The sequence below is a fragment of the Neomonachus schauinslandi genome, chromosome 9 (assembly GCF_002201575.2).
Source record: "Neomonachus schauinslandi chromosome 9, ASM220157v2, whole genome shotgun sequence".
NCBI classification, from domain to species: domain Eukaryota; kingdom Metazoa; phylum Chordata; class Mammalia; order Carnivora; family Phocidae; genus Neomonachus; species Neomonachus schauinslandi.
The window spans coordinates 73,709,782-73,731,416 of NC_058411.1; the positions used below are offsets into that span (position 1 = coordinate 73,709,782).

The 21,635-nt window shown below is 37.6% G+C and overlaps 1 protein-coding gene across 1 annotated transcript; it reads right to left on the bottom strand.

Moving 5' to 3' along the window:
• Positions 1-13,888: 13,888 nt before the first annotated feature.
• Positions 13,889-14,953, bottom strand: LOC110585525 (olfactory receptor 11H12-like). The gene has a single exon (XM_021695709.1). It carries the CDS (start codon positions 14,924-14,926, stop codon positions 13,889-13,891), a length of 1,038 nt encoding a protein of 345 aa, XP_021551384.1. The 5' UTR covers positions 14,927-14,953.
• Between the last annotated feature and the right edge of the window lie 6,682 nt (positions 14,954-21,635).

The following is a 21,635-nucleotide window of genomic DNA, read 5'->3' on the forward strand; positions in this document are numbered from 1 at the left end:
GTTACAAATGACTCTACATCTTAAGATGTTCTCCAATTTTCTTTACAATTCAATTGGAAGCACAGTTTTAGATTACTTAAAGATATTTAGCCCTCTTTGCCCCAGTGATATTGGGAGGAAATAAGGAACTTGGGGGTGTGGGTGCTTGTTACAGCTTTACCATCATGATCCCCATTCCCATCATGGGCCATTAAACCCCTGCCTTTGTTTTGTGTCCTCAGCACTACATTAAATTAAGATAGATGCTTCTTGTCATTCAGAGGCTTTCAACCAAATTCAGAAATGACTTTTAATCAACCATTGCTTACAGCAAGGCCACTTGTGACATTTGTGTGCCCTCTTATTTTTAAAGATCTCCTGAAATCACACAATTTGCAATGTTACTTTCTCTCAGTGTTTAGAGACATAGGCACAATTCTTCAAAGTACTCTTTATTTTTAACTTGGTTCCCTTTGCAGTTAAAAATTTGTTGCCGAAGAGAAGTAAGCTTCTTGTTCTGTCACCTTGAATAAACATTTTAAATGAAATTGGTATGAATGAATGAGGTTTTTTTTTATTTTCATTTTTTTAAAGATTTTTAAAATTTATTTTAGAGAGAGCAAAATTGAGAGAGATCACAGAGGGAGAGGGAGAAACAGACTTGCTGCTGAGCGGAGAGCCTGATGCAGGGCTCGGATCATGACCTGAGCCAAGGTAGGTGCTTAATCGACTGAGCCACCAGGTGCCCCTGCATGAATGAGGTTTAGACTAATGACTAATGGTTCTCTTTTAACGGAGAGTTACCCTAACTAGAGTACACAGGCTTCAGTCCTCAGCTGAAATTTATCACGTGCAGGGAAAGTACCTCATGATGGTATTCTATATATATTTTGTCATGTAAAGTAAAAATGACTATGTTGTTATATCAACAAAAGCATTCTGAGATTTGAATTATATTAATTGGAGATCTGTGCATAGACTAGTCATCCTCATTTCTCTCTACATATTATCTCAGGCTTCTATGTCAGAGTTTCTCCTGGTTCACTTGACCTGTACATGGGTCGTGTCCCTCCCACCCCACCCAGGACCTAACCCTTGATATTTTTCCTTCTCCCACAATCCTCTCTCTGTAAGTGACCTGACAGTTAGCCCCTTGCTATAAAAACCAACCATCTGGGTTAAGACGAAGCGAGATTTCCCCCCCCAGCTATGAAGTCTCTTCTGCAACCTGGATTTATCTACCCAACTTCTTTCTCAACATCTCCAGTTGATATCTAACGGAACATGCCTATGATTAAACTTTGATTCTTCTCCCTGCAAACTGGCCAATCCTTCCTTCACTGCCATATCACTAAATGGCACCACCATTCACTAAGCTGCTCAGTCTGTACACTTTGACCACATCCTTACCACTCCTCTCAGTACTCTGTATCAACAAGTGCTCTAGACCTCATGTTCAAAACATTCAGAATCTGAACAATTTTTAGCATTCCTATCAGCTTTCACCCTGGTGTATGCTTCTATGAAATTCTCATTTTCACCACTACAAAAGCCTTTTAAATTGCCTGTTTCCATTTTTATATGCCTAAAGACTGTTACCCACATAGTAGCTGAGGACAGTTTTTAGAAAATCTGACCATGTCAGCTACTTGATCTCAGTCTTATAAATATACTTAAAACTCCCCAATTCCTTACCATAGTTAGGAAGGTCAATGAGGCCTTCCTCCATGTCCTCATTTCTTACCACTCTTCCCCCTACTGGCCCCACTCCAGCTGTGCTGACCCTTGACCATGCCAGGGGCGGCCCATTATCCAGGCCTGGAACATCCCTCTCTCTGTCCCTCTCTCCACCTGGCCAGTATTCACATGCCTCAATCTGTTAACTTCATTCAGATTTCTGGTAAAAATCAGAAACTCACAGAGGCCTTCCCTATTTTAGTCCATCTTTGCTACTCTGTTTCCCAATCCCACTTTAGTTTTCTTTAAAGTGCCTATCGCTACCTGGCATTGTATTATCTACTTTAGTGTGTATTTTCTGTCTCAACAGTCTGAATGTAAGAGGAATACATTATTTTGCTCACCAACATATTCCTAGAATCTAGGACACTATCTGGTATATTATAGGTGCTTCTTAAATATTTGTTGTCTCAATTAATGACATGCCCTAATACTAACCAATTAAGGAAATAATTGTGTGTAGCCAGAGGAAAAAGGTTTTTTAAAAATGCAAAGATTGGAAACTCCACTTTGCTAAAAACAAAAGCTAGGCAACAAAGATTTTGTTTGTTATGGGGATACACCATCAGTCCAAGGAAACAGGAGGATATCCATGACAGGAGCCTGCTCAAGACAACCATGTTTGAATAATTTCATCTTTCTTTATGTCTCTTTCATCCACGCTGCTTTGTGCCGTGAGTTTTCTTATTGTTGCTAAGTTATTATAATCTGCTCTAAGTGTGTGTGTGTGTTTGTGTGTGTGTGTGTGTTGTATGTGTACTCTGTATCTTGCTGTCTTCTCTGTTTCTAATTGTCCAAATCTTTATTTTTATTAAATGGCTTTTATAATTGTTCCCTCTCATTTTTAAATAGGTAAGTGAACTGTTTTAGGTTATTCCCTCTTGAAGAAAATGTGTTTATAGTCCATAACTGACATTTTTTCTCTATGTAGTCAATCAATGTCCTTTAATAGAAAAATGTCCTTCTCTTACTACCTGATGTTTTCTTCTGCCCCATATTCAGGGTCAGGAAATCTGGTATATGTGATTTGAAAAAGTAATAAGGTATAGAATGAAGTTGTCATTCTAGGGTCAATTTGTCACATGGGTCAATTTATTCTTGGCCCATGTGGTTTTGTGGTTCAGCTAACATCTCAATTTAAGTAAAATACTATTATTTTTATTAAATATATTTATTAAAATATTTATAAATAAAACACATATGACAATATTTATTTAGAATAGTTCTGATGCTGGAGGTTATGTTATATAGTTGAGAGTGTAACCAATTTCCATTAGGAGGAAGCTATTTTAAATTACATTTTCATATGGAAAAAATATAACAAAGGGTTAGAGGAAAGTGAAAAGGACATTACCAAAAAAATCTCAGCTGTACCTTACTTAAAGCTGTTATGTGAGGATTCTAGAATCCAATAGAGGGCAGACATCCATGGAGTCCGCCTGGGTCTCCTTGTTCTCTCAGTTCATCAGGACAGTGTGTAGCCACGCTAAACACAATGGTGCTCCAATTCACATTTCTTTTCAGGCTTCTGAAAGGGGATGAGTGTTGGAAGATAATATTAGCAAGGATAGCAATTATTTGAAGCCCACACAATGACTATACTGACCTTTTCAAGCTGGTTACATGAAGTTATAAAGGGCACCGTGGTCTCTCCTGATTTGGGAATGACTGATTACAGCCCTGCCTCTAAAGGAGGGTATGTAGCAAACACATTCTGAATCGTGATCATTCTGTTCTTGACAGTCCATCTTGGAGGTGTGGTGATCCAGAGCACGCTATGTGTGCATTCAGGCCTTACTGCTGAGCTCCAGTCCCTTGTGCACTTTTTAATAAATATGCCAAGGTTTGCTTCTGACCCTCCTGGATTATCTGACTTTTCCCAGTGGTCTCATCTAGGAATAAAAATGAGAAAGTTTTGGCTAGATCTCAGAAAGTATTTCTTTAACTGAGGCCTGAATTGTTCCAACCTCTAGGGGAAAAAGGAAAGATGGTAAGGCCTGGATCTTAGCTGAAGAATAAGTTGGTCTTAAGCCTTGGATCAGAATGTTAAATATAACCAGAAGCATCTGCATATATTTTTATAGTAATGCAGCTGTGTTTTCCCGCAAAAGAGATGACACTTGGATTTAGGAATGAAAATGTAAGAGCAAAGGGTTCTACAAAACCAAAGGATATAAAGATAGAGTTTAGTTATAGTAAAGAATTTACAAAACCCTTCAAAGGATTGTTCCATCTGTTCCTCCTTTCTATAATTGAATACATATACCAACCCCAAGCATGCTATGGTAATGCTGGGATTTTTAGATCAGTAACAACTGTTCCATTATTACGTGACTGTAAAGTGTTATCCTACTTGTTTTGTGAATTTGTCCTTTTAGTCTTACTTCAGCCTGGGTAAAGTAAATTGAACATTTACATCAACATTATAATTGCTACAACTAATCTTGTGACTTTAGAACGTATAATGGAGGTAATGCTCTAACCCTGTTTGACTCTACAGAGATCAGATAAAGAGTCCTTCAGAAATTCTGGGTCTCATAATTTAAGAAGCACATGGGCAAATGGCAGTAATTTTGGAGGAAAGCAATTTAGAGGGGGCCTTGGAAGTATGAAAAATGAGTAACAGTGGAAGGAACTTGCATATTTAAATTGGAAGAAAAAAGACTATCAGAAAAAAGGGAAAGTGACCATTTAACAGAACAATTCAATTTGTCCTATTTGTCTCCAAAGTACAGAATTTAAAAAAATAGGTGAAAGTTATAGGGAGATACATTATAATTCAATATGGAGAATAGCTTTCTAACAGAGAAACCTGTCCAGTGATGGGACAAGCTACTTCAGAAGACTACTTTCAATCATGGATTTGTCAGATGTAGGCCGGGAAAGTGGTAAGAGGAATTTAAGTAAGCATCAGAAGCAATTTTTTTTTTCAATCCTGAAACTTGATGATATGCATTTAAGATATGTCCAGGAAAAAAAAAAATTTACCCAGGTAACCTCAATGACATTAAAAAAAGTATAGTGGGAAATACTAAGTTTAGTGAGAACTTGAGGTTTTCATTAACACTGATAAACATGAATAGTATCTTCTAAAGGTCATAAGTTGACAATAGACAAAGGGGGGAAAAAGGGAATTCTGAACTGTGCTGTAGTCAGTAAGATCCCAGAGTTATGTCATGTGACTACAAATAGTCCAATTCTATTAATTGAAGAAATTGGTGTGTTTTTTTTTTTTCCTGAAAAATGTGTGTAGGACTCTTACTCTCTGGACCAAAATTTGAATGGCTCTATAGTTTTGCCAAAGGCAATTCTGCAAGAATTGTGTAGGGGGGTTCTGGGAATTTTGAGGAAAAAGATATGACCATGAGGTGGCAGAGGCACACACAACTTTTATTTGGGGACACTGCTTTGAACATTTGCTTGCTGGGGAAATCCCTCAACTTTCATGAGGCCTTTCAGAGGCTATAGGCTGACAGGCCAGTACTCAGAAGGGGAGGAGGACTAAGGGCTAACCAACCACCAGGAGATAGATGGGGATCAGAGAGTAAGCTTACTTGACTAGGTGCTGTTAGCCTGGAGAAGGGGAGGACTCTGTCAGAAAGTTCCAAAGGGCAGCAATAACTTGGGGGTCTTTATTTATCTATGGCTGGCAGAATTTATCTTCTCCATGGCTAGAAGATATTGGTCACAGTTCCCTGGGATATGCAAAGTAGGCAGGCTCTAGATGGCTAAAAATCTATTTATTTGGGCTATATATAAAATAGTTAGGTATGTAAAAATTTTGGCACCTGTCGGCTTTTGAGCTACCAGGATTCAACCTGCTGTGAAGAAGTAAACAATCTAGGGGTCGATATACAGAAGCCATCATTGGCTCATTTATATAACAGAAGGGCTTTGAAATAGATTGTGATGGCTTTTTACTTTATTTTCTGTGTTTATCCAGACTTCAGCATTCATGCTCTCTCTACATGCTTTCATGTATACATGTACACATATATATGTATATGTATGCACACACACATACATACCACGTCTTCTTTATCCATTCATCTATGGATGGACACTTGGGTTCCTTCCATATCTTGGCTATTATAAATAATGCTGCAATTAACATAGGTGTGCATATATCTTTAAATTAGTGTTTTTGTTTTCTTTGGTAGTGGAATTACTGGATCATATGGTAATTCTATCTTGAATTTTTTGAGGGACCTCTACAGTATTTTCCACAATGGCTACACCGATTTAAATTCCCACCAACAGTGCACAAGTGTTCTTTTTTTCCCACATCCTCACTAATGCTTATTTCTTATTTTTTGATGTTAGTCACTCTAACAGGTGTAAGGTAACATCTCATTGTGGTTTTGATTTGCATTTTCCTGATGATTAGTGATGTTGAACATCTTTTCATGTGTCTGTTGGCCATCTATATGTCTTCTTTGGAAAATTATCTATTCAGGTCTTCTGCCCATTTTTAAATCAGATTGTGTGGGGTTTTTTTTTTTTTTTTGGTGTTGAACTATATAAGCTCTTTATATATTTTGGACATTAACCTCTTATTGGGTATACCACTTGCAAATATCTTCTCCCATTCAGTAGTTTGCCTTTTTGATTTGTGGATGATTTTCTGTGCATAAGTTTTTTATTTTGATGTAGACCCAATGGTTATTTTTGCTTTTATTTCACTTGCCTGAGGAGACCTATCTAGAAAAATGTAGCTAAAGCTGATGTCAAAGAAACTACTGCCTATATTTCCTTCTAGGAATCTTACAGTTTTAGGTCTCACATTTAGGTTTTTATCCATTTTGAGTTTATTTTTATGTATGGTATAAGAAAGTGTTCCAATTTCATTCTTTTCCATGTACCTGTCCAGTTTTCTCGGCATCATTTATTGAGGAGACTGTCTTTTCCTTATTGTATATTCTTGCCTCGTAGATGAATTGACCATAAATATGAGTTTATTTCTGGGCTCTCTATTCTGTTCCATTGATCTATGTGCCTATTTCTGTGGCAGTACCATATTATTTTGATTACTAATACCTTGTAGTATATCTTGAAATCTGGAATTGTGATGCCTCTAGCCTTGTTCTTCTTTTTTAAGATGCTTTGGCTAGGGAACTTAAAATGTAATGCAAATTTTCTGGGAATCTGTTTTTTTTTTTTTTAAGATTTTATTTATTTATTTGACAGAGAGAGACACAGCGAGAGAGGGAACACAAGCAGGGGGAGTGGGAGAGGGAGAAGCAGGCTTCCCGCTGAGCAGGGAGCCCGATGCAGGGCTTGATCCCAGGACCCTGGGATCATGACCTGAGCCGAAGGCAGACGCTTAGTGACTGAGCCACCCAGCTGCCCCTGGGAATCTATTTTTTTTTTCTTTAGAAAAAATTATTGGAAATAGATCACATGTGTGTGTATTTTTAAGATGTTTGGCACACACTTGCCTATTTTAAATTTGTAGCAAGGTAAATTGTCATTGGTTAGAGATAACTGGAAGACAGTACTGGTTTGTGATTCAGAGGAACTTGGGCCAAACTTTATGATATACTAGCTGTGCTGGGGTGGTAAATCACTTAACATTTATGTGCTTAGATTCCCCATGTAATATTGTCAGAGCCTCATGAGTTAGGGACACTCTTTGAGTTTTTGGACCTTTGATGAATTGCAAACATGGTTTCAATCTAGTTTCAGAGAACTGACAAAGATCTCATCGATTCCTGTGTCATTCTGCTAGAATAAAGTAGATTTTTTTTTAACCAAACAAGTAAAAACATCACTTTCAGCAGGCAGGATAAATTCATTATGAAAAATGCAGATGTCATTCTAGAAAACATTTTTGTGTATTTTTTTTTAAAGGATGCCTTGTGGGTGCCTGGGTGGCTCAGTGGGTTAAACGTCTGCCTTTCAGCTCAGATCATGAATCCCAGAGTCCTGGATTGAGTCTCACATCAGGCTCCCTGCTCAGCGGGGAGTATGCTTCTCTGCCTCTCCCCTGGCTCATGCTCTCTCACTCACTCTCTTAAATAAATAAAATCTTTTTTAAAAATTAAAAATAAAGGATGCCTAGTGTTGAGAGGACCAGTGGGTATCAGAATTGTTTTCTGAATGAATACCTTGTTTCCAAGTGCTTTTTTAAAAATTTAAATTCAATAGCCAACATATATTACATCATTAGTTTTTGATGTAGTGTTCAGTGATTCATTAGTTGCATATAAAACCTAGTGCTCATCACATCACATCCCCTCCTTAGTGCCCATCCCCCCCCCCCCCTTCCCTTCCACAGCCAGTTACCCCATCCCCCCACCCACCTCCCTTTCCACAGCCCTCAGGCAAGAGTCTCATATAGTTTGTCTCCCTCTCTGATTTCTTCCTATTCAGTTTTCCCTCCCTGACCCTATTGCCCTGTGCACTATTTCTTATACATTCCACATGAGTGAAACCATCTGATAATTGCCTTTCTCTGATTGACTTATTTCATTTAGCATAATACCCTCCAGTTCCATCCATGTCAATGTAAATGGTAGGTAATCATCATTTCTGATGGCTGAGTAATATTCCATTGTATATATGGACCACATCTTCTTTATCCATTCATCTGTTGAAGGACATCTTGGCTCCTTCCACAGTTTGGTTATTGAGGACATTACTGTTATGAAGATTGGGGGCAGGTGCCCCTTCTTTTCACTACATCCATACATTTGGGGTAAATAACCAGTAGTGCAATTGCTGGGTCATAGGGTAGCTCTATTTTTAACTTTCTGAATAACTTTCCAGTCAGAGTGGCTGTACCAGCTTGCATTCCCACCAATAGTGTAAGAGGGTTCCCCTTTCTCCACATCCTCACCAACATTTGCTGTTCCTTGCCTTGTTAATTTTAGCTATTCTAACTTGTGTAAGGTGGTATCTCATTGTGGTTTGGTTTTGTATTTCCCTGATGACAAGTGATGTGGAGCATTTTTTCATGTGTCTCTTGGCCATTTGTATGACTTATTTTTTAGCATCATTTTATTTGTATTCATTTTTTTAATTTAATTTTATTATGTTATGTTAGTATGACTTCTTTCAGAGGTGTCTGTTCATGTCTTCTGCCCTTTTCTTTACTGGATTATTTGTTTTTTGGGTGTTGAGTCTGAGAAGTTCTTTTTTTTTTTTTTTTTTTTTTTTTTTTTATTCCCCATACATTACATCATTAGTTTTAGACGAAGTGTTCCATGATTCATTGTTTGTGCATAACACCCAGTGCTCCATGCAGAATGTGCCCTCCTCAATACCCACCACCAGGCTAACCCATCCTCCCACCCCCCTCCCCTCTAGAACCCTGTTTGTTTTTCAGAGTCCATCGTCTCGAGTCTGAGAAGTTCTTTATAGATCTTGGATACCAGCCCTTTATCTGTTATGTCATTTGCAAATATCTTCTCCCATTCTGTAGGTTGCCTTTTAGTTTTGTTGACTGTTTCTTCTGCCATGCAGAAGTTTTTTATCTTGATGAAGTCCCAAAAGTTCATTTTTGCTTTTTATTACCTTGCCTTTAGAGCCGTGTCTTGCAAGAAGTTCTGTGGCTGAGGTCAAAGAGGTTACTGCCTGTATTCTCTTCTCTGATTTTGATGGATTCCCCTCTCACATTTAGGTCTTTCATCCATTTTGAGTTTATCTTTGTGTATGGTGTGAGAGAATGGTCCAGTTTCATCCTTCTGCATGTGGCTGTCCAATTTTCCCATACCATTTATTGAAGAGACTGTCTTTTTTCCATTGGATATTCTCTCCTGCTTTGTTCAAGATTAGTTGACCATAGAGATGAGGGTCCATTTCTGGGGTCTCTATTCTGTTCCATTGATCTATGTGTCTGTTTTGTGGCAATACCATGCTGTTTTGATGATCACAGATTTGTAATATAGCTTGAGGTCAGGCATTATGATGCCCCCAGCTTTGGTTTTCTTTTTCAGCTTTCCCCGGGATATTTGGGGTCTTTTCTGGTTCCATACAAATTTTAGGATTGTTTGTTCCAGCTCTGTGAAAAATGTCGATGGTGGGCGCCTGGGTGGCTCAGTTGGTTAAGTGACTGCCTTCGGCTCAGGTCATGATCCTGGAGTCCCTGGATCGAGTCCCGCATCGGGCTCCCTGCTCGGCAGGGTGCCTGCTTCTCCCTCTGACCCTCCCCCCTCTCATGTGCTCTCTCTCTCTCATTCTCTCTGTCTCAAATAAATAAATAAAATCTTTAAAAAAAATGTCGATGGTATTTTGATAGGGATTGCTTTGAAAGTGTACATTGCTCTGGGTAGTATAGATATTTTAACAATGTTTATTCTTCCAAAAATACCTAAAGGACCTGTAGAAGGACTAGCAAATAAAGCCTAAACCAAGCAGGGAGGAGAAATAGTGAAGATTAGAGCAGAAATCAATGAAATAGAAACCAGAAGAACAGTAGAACAGATCAATGAAACTAGAAGCTGGTTCTTTGAAAGAATTCGTAAGATCAATAAACCTCTGGCCAGACTTATTCAAAAGAAAAAAGAAAGGACCCAAATTAATAAAATTATGAATGATAGGGGGGGAGATCATGACTAACACCAAGGAAATACAGAGAATTTTAAGAACATATTATGAGCAACTGTATGTCAACAAATTAGGCAATCTGGAAGAAATGGATGCATTCCTGGAAACTTAGAAACTACCAAAACTGAAATAGGAAGAAATAGGAAATCTGAACAGACCAATAATCAAGAAGGAAATTGAAACAGTAATCAAAAAGCTCCCCCCAAAACAAGAGTCCAGGGTAGATAGCTTCCCAGGGGAACTCTACCAAATATTTGAAGAAGAAATAATACCTATTCTCCTGAAGCTGTTTCCAAAAATAGAAATGGAAGGAAAACTTCCAAACTCATTCTATGAGGCCAGCATTACCTTGATGCCGAAACCAGACGAAGACCCCATCAAAAAGGAGAATTACAGACCAATATCCCTGATAAACATGGATGCCAAAATACTCACCACGATACTAGCCAATAGGATCCAACAGTACATTAAAAGGATTATTTACCACGACCAAGTGGAATTTATTCCTAGGCTGCAAGGGTGGTTCAAATTCTCAAATCAATCAATGTGATTGCTAGATCACATTAATAGAAGAAAAGACAAGAACCAAATGATCCTCTCAATAGATGCAGAAAGAGCATTTGACAAAATACAGCATCCTCTTGATTAAAACTCTCCACAGTGTAGGGATAGAGGGAACATACCTCAATATCATAAAATCCATCTATGAGAAGCCCACAGCAAATATCATTCTCAATGGGGAAAAACTGAGAGCTTTTCCTTTAAGGTCAGGTACATGACAGGGATGCCCATTCTCACCACTTTTGTTCAACATAGTACTAGAAGTCCTAGCCTCAGCAGTCAGACAAAAAAAAAAAAAAGAAAAAGAAATAAAAGGTATTCCAATTGGCAAAGAAGAAGTCAAACTCTCTCTCTTCACAGATGACATGAGACTTTATATGGAAAACCCAAAAGACTCCACCCCCAAATTACTAGAACTCATGCAGCAATTCAGCAATGTGGCAGTATACAAAATCAGTGCACAGAAATCAGTTGCATTTCTATACACTAACAATGTGACTGAAGAAAGAGAAATTGAGGAATTGATCCCATTTACAATTGCACCAAAAATCATAAGATACCTAAGAATAAACCTAACTAAAGAGGTAAAGGATCTATACTCTAGAAACTACAGAAAACCAATGAAAGAAATGGAGGAAGACACAAAGAGATGGAAAAACAGCCCATGCTCCTGGATTGGAATAATAAACATTGTTAAAACACCAAGTGTTTTCTAATATGTCATCCCATTGGGATTTGGTTTCTTCATCTATCATTTTTAGTGTGAAACCTGGGCTTGAACTAAGCATTGCCTATAGACTGCCCTTCTGAACCTGGCTTCCAGTGATGTGCTGGCATCCAGAACCCTCCTAGGAGTTTTTCTTACATGACTGAATCTCTCTTTCAGAGCCTCCAGTTCTCTCTCTCTTGTCCACCTTTCTTTAGCCTTTTCTGGAGTTGCTCACAGAAGTCATCCTATTTGATCTCTCTTGGGACAAATTGAAGTAGTCCTCTTTCTGCAGCCACCAGGTAAGGTGGTGGTAACTCTGCAGCTGCAGCTAATAAGAATAAGGTCCAGAAATAGCAGCAGGAAGTAAGTCCCAGACTTGGCCACCAAGTGGTAGGTAGTGAGCCTTAACTTCAGATTGCACCAGGAACTTCTTAGGGCCTGTCAGCTGAGCACATAAAGGGTGGCTTTCTGCTCTCCATGCTAGTGGCCATACATCCATCTTGTCCTGCTCGACTACAAAGTCCCTCTGTGGCTGGCATAGCCTCAAATCCTTGCTGGCTGCCCTTCTCCAGGACAGGAACCAGTTCTTCTAGTACCAGGCTCTGTCCTGCCTACAATGGGATACAAGGACATCATAGTGGAATTGGCTTCTGGGGTGCTACCCACCCAATTTCCACCACCAGCCATAAAAAAGGGATTAAAGGACAGCCAAGCAATGCAAGAAAAGGTCAGCAGAAGCACAGGGTGAAGCTGGTTAGAAAGTCCTGAAACTCAGGGTCATGTGGGCAGTGACCAGAGAGGAAAAAGGGCAGTGGTCTCTTGGAGTAGTCAGAGGCACTAGCCCTACAGATGGATTGCTCTAGCCCATACACAAAAGTATTTGGAGCCTGTGTTGCTCAGGGTCCCACCCAAGAGCTTTCCTACTGGCAAATGAAGGCAATACCTGAGAAACATATTGAAGCATTTGGGAGGCTGCTGTCCAGCCTCAGGGCCCATTCAGAGTTGAGCAGAAGCAGCCACAGGAGGCCCAAGTCCCTGAAGCTGTCCAGAGGGAAAACTGATACATGCATATAGGAGTCTTACATCCTGGATTTTCCGGGCCCAGTTTTAGATTAGATAATGAGTCCTAATCTAGTTTGCAAAGCATCATCATGACAAATCTTTACGAAGATTTAATTGAGATATTAATTTTTGCAATAAAAGAATGGAAATAACTGTACTGTATAACAAAAGGATTGGTGGTGGGTGGAAGGGGGTCTGAATCCCTAGATAATAATTCTAAGTGATAATTATTGTGTAGTTGTGGCATGCATTTTTGTCCTAATCCCCCTTCTGGAAATTCCCTTTCTTATATCCTGCAAAAGTAATTTTCAAGCTACTTGAAGGATAATCCTCCTTCTAGGAAAATGTTGATCTCACCACATAAAAATTTACAATCCATACCATATTGGTTGAATGGCATATTAAAGTTCTTAAAAAGCAATGGTTATAAAAACTTGGTATACTATAGGAACAAGTTTGATATTATATTAAATAAACATACATATAAATGAAAATGTAAAGTGTATTGTATCATTGTAAAGTGATGGAATTCTGGATGCTTTTCTTCCTTAAAAATTTTCCTTACTGTTATTTTAATAATGTTGCAGCAACAAATAACAATGAACTGTCACTTATTTTTTTGAACTTAAGTAATTTATTACAAAGTAAATAATTTCCCTCTCCAGTTTTTAGGAGATATTCTATTATCTAAAACCCAATTAACTGACCAATTAAGCTTTTGGTGAAACTTTGTTTAGGTAAAAATATTGACACTCAGAATACTGTATTTCTGAATATTTTGATTGATGTTGTTAGAATTAGAATCTGCCCCTTAAGGAGATTGGAAAGGGGTAATATATAAGGAAAACAAACAATATATGTCTGAATGTCATTAGGCTAGCATAACATTATGGTCCCATAGAAATTTTGGATAATTGCTTTAAGGGTTTATTTAGCAGGGGTGCCAGATCAACAAAATAATACGGTCAAATAAGAAAAGAACCACAAACAGAAAAAAATACACTTTTCTTTTATTTACAATCAAACAACTAAACAAACAAAATTATATAATTTAATTGATCCCAGAACTGTTAATCTAAATTATCAAACAGAACACAGAAATTTTTATCACAGAAGAACCATATGAACTACCCAGAAAACACCCAGATGTGTACATTCCCTAGTTTATGTACACTCTAAGTGCCAAAGAAGAACCCAGTACTTCATTTATCTATATAATCTGGCCACTTTATGATTATAAGTGGCCCTATAGATGTTTAATTTCATAAGCTGATATAGTTAATATCAGTAGGCTTATATTTGAAGATTTGAATAACTATATAATCCTGACTGCTTTTTGTGATACTGTACTGACCTGATAATGGAGGGATCATCTAGTATATCTTGGATTATGTTGAGATGCCCCAGAACTTTCCTCAGAGCTGCTTTTATCTCCTTATTCCAAAGGCTATAGATGAGGGGGTTGAAGAGTGGAGTTACCATAGCATAGAACAAAGTTGCAACTTTCTGTATACCAGCAGAATGCCCAAGTCCTGGGCTCACATACATGACCATCAGAGAGCCATAGAATAGTGATACCACAGCCAAATGAGACCCACAGGTTGAGAAGGCCTTATGTCTCCCAGTGGCTGAAGGCATACGCAACACAGCTAATAGGACAAGTATATAGGACCCAAGGATAAAAAGGAAGTTACCAAAGATAACCAATGAGCTTAGAGTATAGCAAAGCTGTTGGGTTGTTGGAGCAGAGGCACATGCCAATGCAAACAGTGGCCCTGGGTCACACACAACATGGTCAATAATGTTTGGACCACAGAAGGGCATCTGAGAGATGAATACAATGGGGATCAGGAACCACAGAAATCCACAAACCCAGCAGATAATGACCAGTTTGGTACAGAAATGCCCAGTCATGGTATTAGGGTAGTGCAAGGGATGGCAAATAGCAAGGTACCGATCAAAGGCCATGATGGCCAAGAGGAAACATTCAGATGTTCCCAAAGAGAAAAAGAAATAAAATTGGAGGAAACATCCAGTAAAGGAGATGGTCTTTTTATCTGAGAGGAAATTGGCCAACATCTTGGGGACTGTAGAAGAGACATACCAGATCTCTAGGAAGGAGAAATTCCCCAGGAATATGTACATGGGGATGTGGAGTCGCCATTCACACCACAGAGCACAAACAATGGCCCCATTCCCTGTTACAGTCAAAACATACATTGTAGTGAAGAGTGAGAAAAGGAGGATCTGAATCTTCCACTCACAAGAAAAGCCTAGGAGTATAAATTCTCTTACAGAAGCAAAGCTGGAATATGACTCAGAGACATTCATTGGGTCAGTAACCTGCAAGGTCAAGAGACATATTGTCATCAGTTAGGACTAGTTTTAAATGTGCTCCTTTTTCAGAATGAAGAGGAGACAATGAACATGGGGTCATTTTTCAAAAGAATCATCAGGTAGGAAGAGAATGTAGTTTACTTGTTTTGGTTATGTACTCTGAGTTTTGGGCATAGTAGGTAGCTGGCTGCACAGAAACAAACTTTGCCTGCTTCTGAATCTCTTCCTCATTATGGTACCATGATAGAACTGGTAAAGTTAAACTCTTTTTTTTTTTTCTTTTAGAGAGAGAGAGGTGTAGGGGAGGAGCAGAGGGAGAGAGAGAATTTTAAGCAGGCTCCATGCTGGGCAGGGCTCGATCTCACGACCCTGAGATCATGACCTGAGCTGAAATCAAGAGTCAGACACTTAACCGACTGAGCCACCCAGGCACCCCAAGTTAAACTCATTTTGTAAAGCTTATTATTTTGGAGCAGGGATGATGTACGGTAGTTTCTGGATAGCATATAACACAAAGTTAACACGTAATACATGTACTAGTTTCTCATCTTAAACCCATCTTATAGGGCAATAGACTCTTAGTAAAGGTTTTAATTTTACTATTTACATCTCAGTTAAATATATTGCTTAACATATAATTTAAATATGAAAAATAAATGGACATATTGTATAGCAAGTTGGCAGTAATTTTAAAGCCAATATGCCTCATTTCTATTGCTATTGCTGTTAGCTTAACCATCATAAAAATGTTATACCATAATATTACTTACCAGCACTGACTTTTAATATTGCAGTGTTGCAGTGTTTTCTGTTGGAAGCAGTGGCTTTAAGTTTTCATTTAATCTTTTACCTGTAACAGTTTGCAAAATAACAGCTACGTATGGGAGTTTATTTTTTGAAGACTTTTTCCCCTCATAAAATTTGGCATTGATTTTTTTATATGCTTGTTTAAGTTAAAAATTTGCACCGGAAGACAGAAGCCAAATATTTTGTTTTTGTTTGTGTTATAAGTAAACGTACTTTATCCTACATTCTCATGGAAAAGATGTCAGGGATCTGAGTTCCCTGAATTTTTTCTGTGTGTGTGTGTGTGTGTGGCAATATGTGGGGATGTGAGTTCTGAAAGTTGTGAGGGCTTACATTTGTGGCACAAACAAAATTTTCAAAAGCAATTTTTCTTCCAACCTATTGTCCACACCAGTGCTTGGAAAAGCCTTTTAGAATGATTTGTGGAAGCTGTCTTCATGCTTCTTTTAGTAGTACGTATATATTTTTTAAATGTTTCAAACCAGGAGCATTAATAAATCAACATTAAGAAATTCTGGAATGAAAGGGATTGACACAGAGGTATTATGACCTTCTGCAGTGCTCAGAAGGTAAAGATATCATTGTTTTGATATCTACCAAATCTCTACAGGACCTGTTTGATGAACCATATACTTCTTTGTCCACCTGGATAAAGAGTTTTATTGCTTTACAAAAATTAAGAATACACTTTCCTCATCACATGTTCTCCTGGGACTTGGCCTCTATAGCATTAGGAAAGTTCTTCTCCTCCAACCCATTGGATCTTTAAAAAGTTAATGATTGCATGTTCTCTGAGGAATTAGTAAAGAGTAATAACTTCTCTGAGGCACCATTATTTACAAAGTTTGCTTGTTTGGAGTATGGATTCCAAAAAGTTTCCAGAAGACACAATTTGAAGAAGAATAAAGCACAATGTGTCACCAAAAATGTTGAAGTTCAGGAACACTTCCTTTTAAAAATTTTTTATTTAATTTTTGGGTAGTTAGCATATATTGGTTTCCGGAGTAGAATTCAGTGGTTCATCACTTATATACAACACCCAGTGCTCATCATAAGCATCCTCCTTAATATCCATCACCCATCTAGCCCATTCCCCACCCACCTTCCTCCATCAACTCTGTTTGTTCTCTATCAAGAGTCTCCTACAGCTTTTTCCCTTCTCTCTTTTTGTTCTTTTCCTCCTTCCCATATGTTAATCTGTTTTCTTTCTAAGATGCCACATATGAGTGAAATCATATGGTATTTGTCCTTCTCTGACTTATTTCATTTAGCATAATACACATAATATACATTTAGCTCCATCCATATCATTGCAAGTGGCAAGATTTCATTCTTTTTGATGGTTGAGCAATATTCCATTGTGTATATATACACCACCTCTTCTTTATCCATTCATCAGTCAATGGACATTTGGGCTCTCTCTGTAGTTTGACTATTGTTGATAATGCTGCTATAAACATCAGGGTGTGTGTATCCCTTCAAATCTTTATTTGTGTATCCTTTGGGTAAATACCTAGTATTGGAATTGCTGGATCATTGGGTAGTTCTATTTTTAACGTTTTGAGGAACCTCCATACTGTTCTCCAGAATGGCTGCACCAGTTTGCATTCCCACTAACAATGCAAGAGGGTTCTTCTTTTTCTGCATCGTCACCAACACTTCTAATGTCTGTACATATGTTGGAGGATACAGAAGTAAAATACAGTAAGCCTAAATGAGGAAAATGTTGAGGTACAGAGCACTGTAGGATATTGACAATAAAAATTTGTAGAAGTTAGAAGTAGACTTTTGAAGGACAGCATGGTAGAATTCTTTAGATATGAGAGAAAAGAGCAAGAAGTGCCAGTATTCAAGTTAATTGACTTAAATACTACAGAGGAACATGTGGCTTCCCAATTAATATGACACAAGTATTTAATTTCATTGATTAGTGTCCCATTTTTACTTAATTTATGTAGTATGGCTAAAACACCTAAGTGAGAATGAATGCTCATACCACATAGTTTAAAATGATTGAGAACATCAAGAATCTATGCCATAGGATAGATTCACTTTGAAAGACTAGGGGGGAAAATAGTATTTAGACCTTTATTACCTCTTAGTTATATTACTTCAGGACTTAGGAACTCCTAAAATATAGTCTTTATCTTATTACTTGCTTGCTCAAAAACCATCAATGGTTTTATTATTCAGAAATTTCCAAGTTCTCCATAAATTGGTTTCAGATTACTTTTCTTGTTTAACTTTCCTTACTCCTGTTTATAGAAAAATTGGACAGCATTTCACTCTCTGGATAGCTTTCAGTTTCCCATATTCATTTCTTTGTGGTCTCTTTGTCTATTTAGAATCCTATTATCTCCATCTACACCTGCAAAAACCCCATCTATCCTTCAAGGTCTATTTCAAATGACCTTTTTTCCGTAATGTGTATTCTTATTCTCCTAACCAGAGCAACTTTTCCATCTCTGAATTTTTTTTTAAAGATTTTATTTATTTGACAGAAAGAGAGGGAGTGAGAGAGGGAACACAACAGGGGGAGTGGGAGAGGGAGAAGCAGGCTTTCCGCTGAGCAGGGAGCCCAATGTGGGGCTCAATCCCAGGACACTGGGATCATGAGCTGAGCCCAAGGCAGATGCTTAATGACTGAGCCACCCAGGCGCCCCTCATCTCTGAATTTTTATTTAACCATCTTTGTACCTTTCTTAAGACACTTGTCACAAGCTGCTTTACATTATACTTATTTGCGTACTCACCTGTTCTCTCCTCCCAGATTGTGAAGTCTTTGAAAGCAGAGAACAGATATTAATCAACTTTGAATTAATCAAGGTGATAAAAATACATTGCATTTCTGGTCCTCATTAAATATTTGTTGAATAAATGATATTTTAAAAATTATATGAGCTTTATTATTTGTAAAAACAACACCTGGTACACCAAAGTAAATAAAGACAACTACAAGGTGCATGACTGTATTTTGCTATATTTGCAGACACTAAAGAAATTCAAAGGAAGGGAGAAATTTATAGAGGTTAAAACTCAGTGTGAGAGACATCTTAGCAAGCTCGTTGAAGAGGGCTTGAGATGTAATGTAGAATAGTGCTACTCAATGTGTGATCAGTGCACCAATGCAGTCCTCAAATTGTTGTTATGAGTCCATGGCAAATATAGAAATTAAGGGTAAGCATTTAAAACATTTCTAGGAAACGAGTTTTATGTATGTTGAATCTAATAATACAAAATGGGCTATATTTATGTTTTTATATTTCAATTTCTATTGATTTTTATTTATAAAACTATCAACTGCAAAAAATTGGAAAAGAAGGTGGGCTTCACTTCAGTTAGTTTCAGAAGCACTGACTTAGAGGACAAGTAGAATTTATTTTATTTATTTTTTATTTTTTACATTGCCTGTCTTTTTTTTTTTTTTTAAGATTTTATTTATTTGACAGAGAGAGAGACACAGCCAAAGAGGGAACACAAGCAGAGGGAGTGGGAGAGGGAGAAGCAGGCTTACCGAGGAGCAGGGAGCCTGACGTGGGGCTCGATCCCAGGACCCTGGGATCATGACCTGAGCCGAAGGCAGATGCTTAACGACTGAGCCACTCAGGTGCCCCACATTGCCTGTCTTTTAAAAAATTTATTTATTTTTATTTTGACTATAATTGACACAGTGTTACATTAGTTTCAGGTGTACAACTTAGTGACTTTCTAGTTTATACATTATGCTATGCTTACCAAATGTATAGCTACCACATACATTGCTACTACAATATTATTGACTGTATTCTTTATGCTCTGCTTTTTATTCCTCTGACTTATTCATTCCATAACTGGAGGCCTGTATCTCTCACTCCCCTTCACCTGTTTTGCCCAACCACCTACCCCCTTCCCTTCTGGCAACCATTAGTTCTCTTTATTTATAGGTCTGACTTGGCTTTTTGTTTGTTGATCCATTTTTTAAGATTGCATTTATGAGTGGAATCATATAAGTGTTTGTCTTTCTCAGTCTGACTTATTTCACTCAGCATTATACCCTCTAGGTCCATCCATGTTGTCTCACATGGCATGAGCTCATCCTTTTTTGTGGCTGTGTAATATTTCATGGTGTGTGTGTGTGTGTGTACACGTGTGTGTATACACCACATTTTCCTTATCCATTTTCCTCATCCATGTATTGATGAACACTTAGGTTGCTTTCATGTCTTGGTTATTGTAAATAATGCTGCATTTAACATAGGGATGCATATATCTTTTCGACTTGTGTTTTTGTTTTCCCTGGGTAAGTACCCAATAGAGGAATTATTAGATCATGTGGTATCTCTATTTTTAATTTTTTGAGGAACCTCCATACTGTTTTCCACAGTGACTGTACCCATTTATATTACAACCAAGGGTTGCTTTTTCTCCATATCTTTGCCAACACTTGTTGTTTCTTGTTTTTTTTTTTAAATTTTAGCCATCCTAAGTATGAAGTGATATCTCATTGTGGTTTTGATTTGCATTTCTCTGATAATTACTGATGTTGAGCATCATTTCATGTGTCTATTGGCTGTCTGTATATCTTCTTCGGAAAAATGTCTATTCAGGTCCTCTGCTTATTTTTTAATTGGGTTCATTTTTTTTGATGTTGAGTTATATATGATCTTTGTATATTTTGGATATTAACACCTTATTGGATGTATCATTTGCAAATATCCTCTTCCATCCAATAGGTTTTCTTTTTGTTTTGCTGATAGTTTTCTTCACTGTGCACAAGATTTTTATTTTGGTATCATCCCAATAGCTTATTTTTGCTTTTTTCCCCTTGACTTAGGAGACTTTAGTCTGACCTGGCCAATGTCAGCGAAATTACTGCCTATATTCTCTTCTAAGAGTTTTATGGTTTCAGGTTTCACATTTAAGTCTTTAATCAATTTTGAGTTTATTTTCAGTGTATGGTGTAAGAAAGTATTCCAGTTTCATTATTTTGCATGTAGCTGTCCAGTTTTCCCGGAACCATTTATTGAGACTGCCTTTTCCTTTTCCTTATTGTATATTCTTCCCTCTTTTGTCATGGATGAACTGACCATTTAAATGTGAGTTTATTTCTGGGCTCTCTATCCTGTTCCATTGATCTATGTATCTATTTTTGTGCCAGTACCATGTTGTTTTGGTTAGCTGCTTTCTAGTATATCTTAAAATCTGGAATTGTGATACCTTTATTTTTTCTCAAGATTGCTTTGGCTATTTGGGGTCTTCTGTGGTTCCATACAAATTTTCATATTACTCTACTTTTGTGAAAAAATGCTTTTGGTATTTTTATAGGGATTGCATTGAATCTGTAGTATGGCCGTTTTGATAATGTTAATTCTTCCAATCCATGAGCTTGGAATATCTTTCTATTTGTTTGTGCTGTCTTGAATTTCTTTCATCAGGGTTTTATAGTTTTCAGAGTACAGGTCTTTCACCTCTTTGGTTAAGTTTATTCTGAGGTATTTCATTCTTTTTGGTACAATTACAAATGGTGTGATTTTTAAAAATTTCTCTTTCTGTTACTTCATTGTTAGTGATAGAAATGTTATCAATTTCTAATTGATATTAATATTAATTTTGTATTCTCCTACTTTGCTGAATTTGTTTATTATTTCTAGTAGGTTTTTTGGTGGAGTCTTTAGGATTTCTATGTATAGTATCATGTCATCTGCAAATAGTGACGGTTTAACTTCTTCTTTATCAATATGGATGCCCTCTCTCTCTTTCTTTCTTCCCTCCCTTCCTCCCTTTCTCTCTTCCTTCCTTTCCTCCTTCCTCCCTACCTCCTTCCCTTCCTTCTTTCCTTCCTTCCCTTCCTTCCTTCCTTCTCTTTCTTTCATCTGATTGTTGGGGCTAGGCCTTCCAGTACTTTGTTGAATAAAAA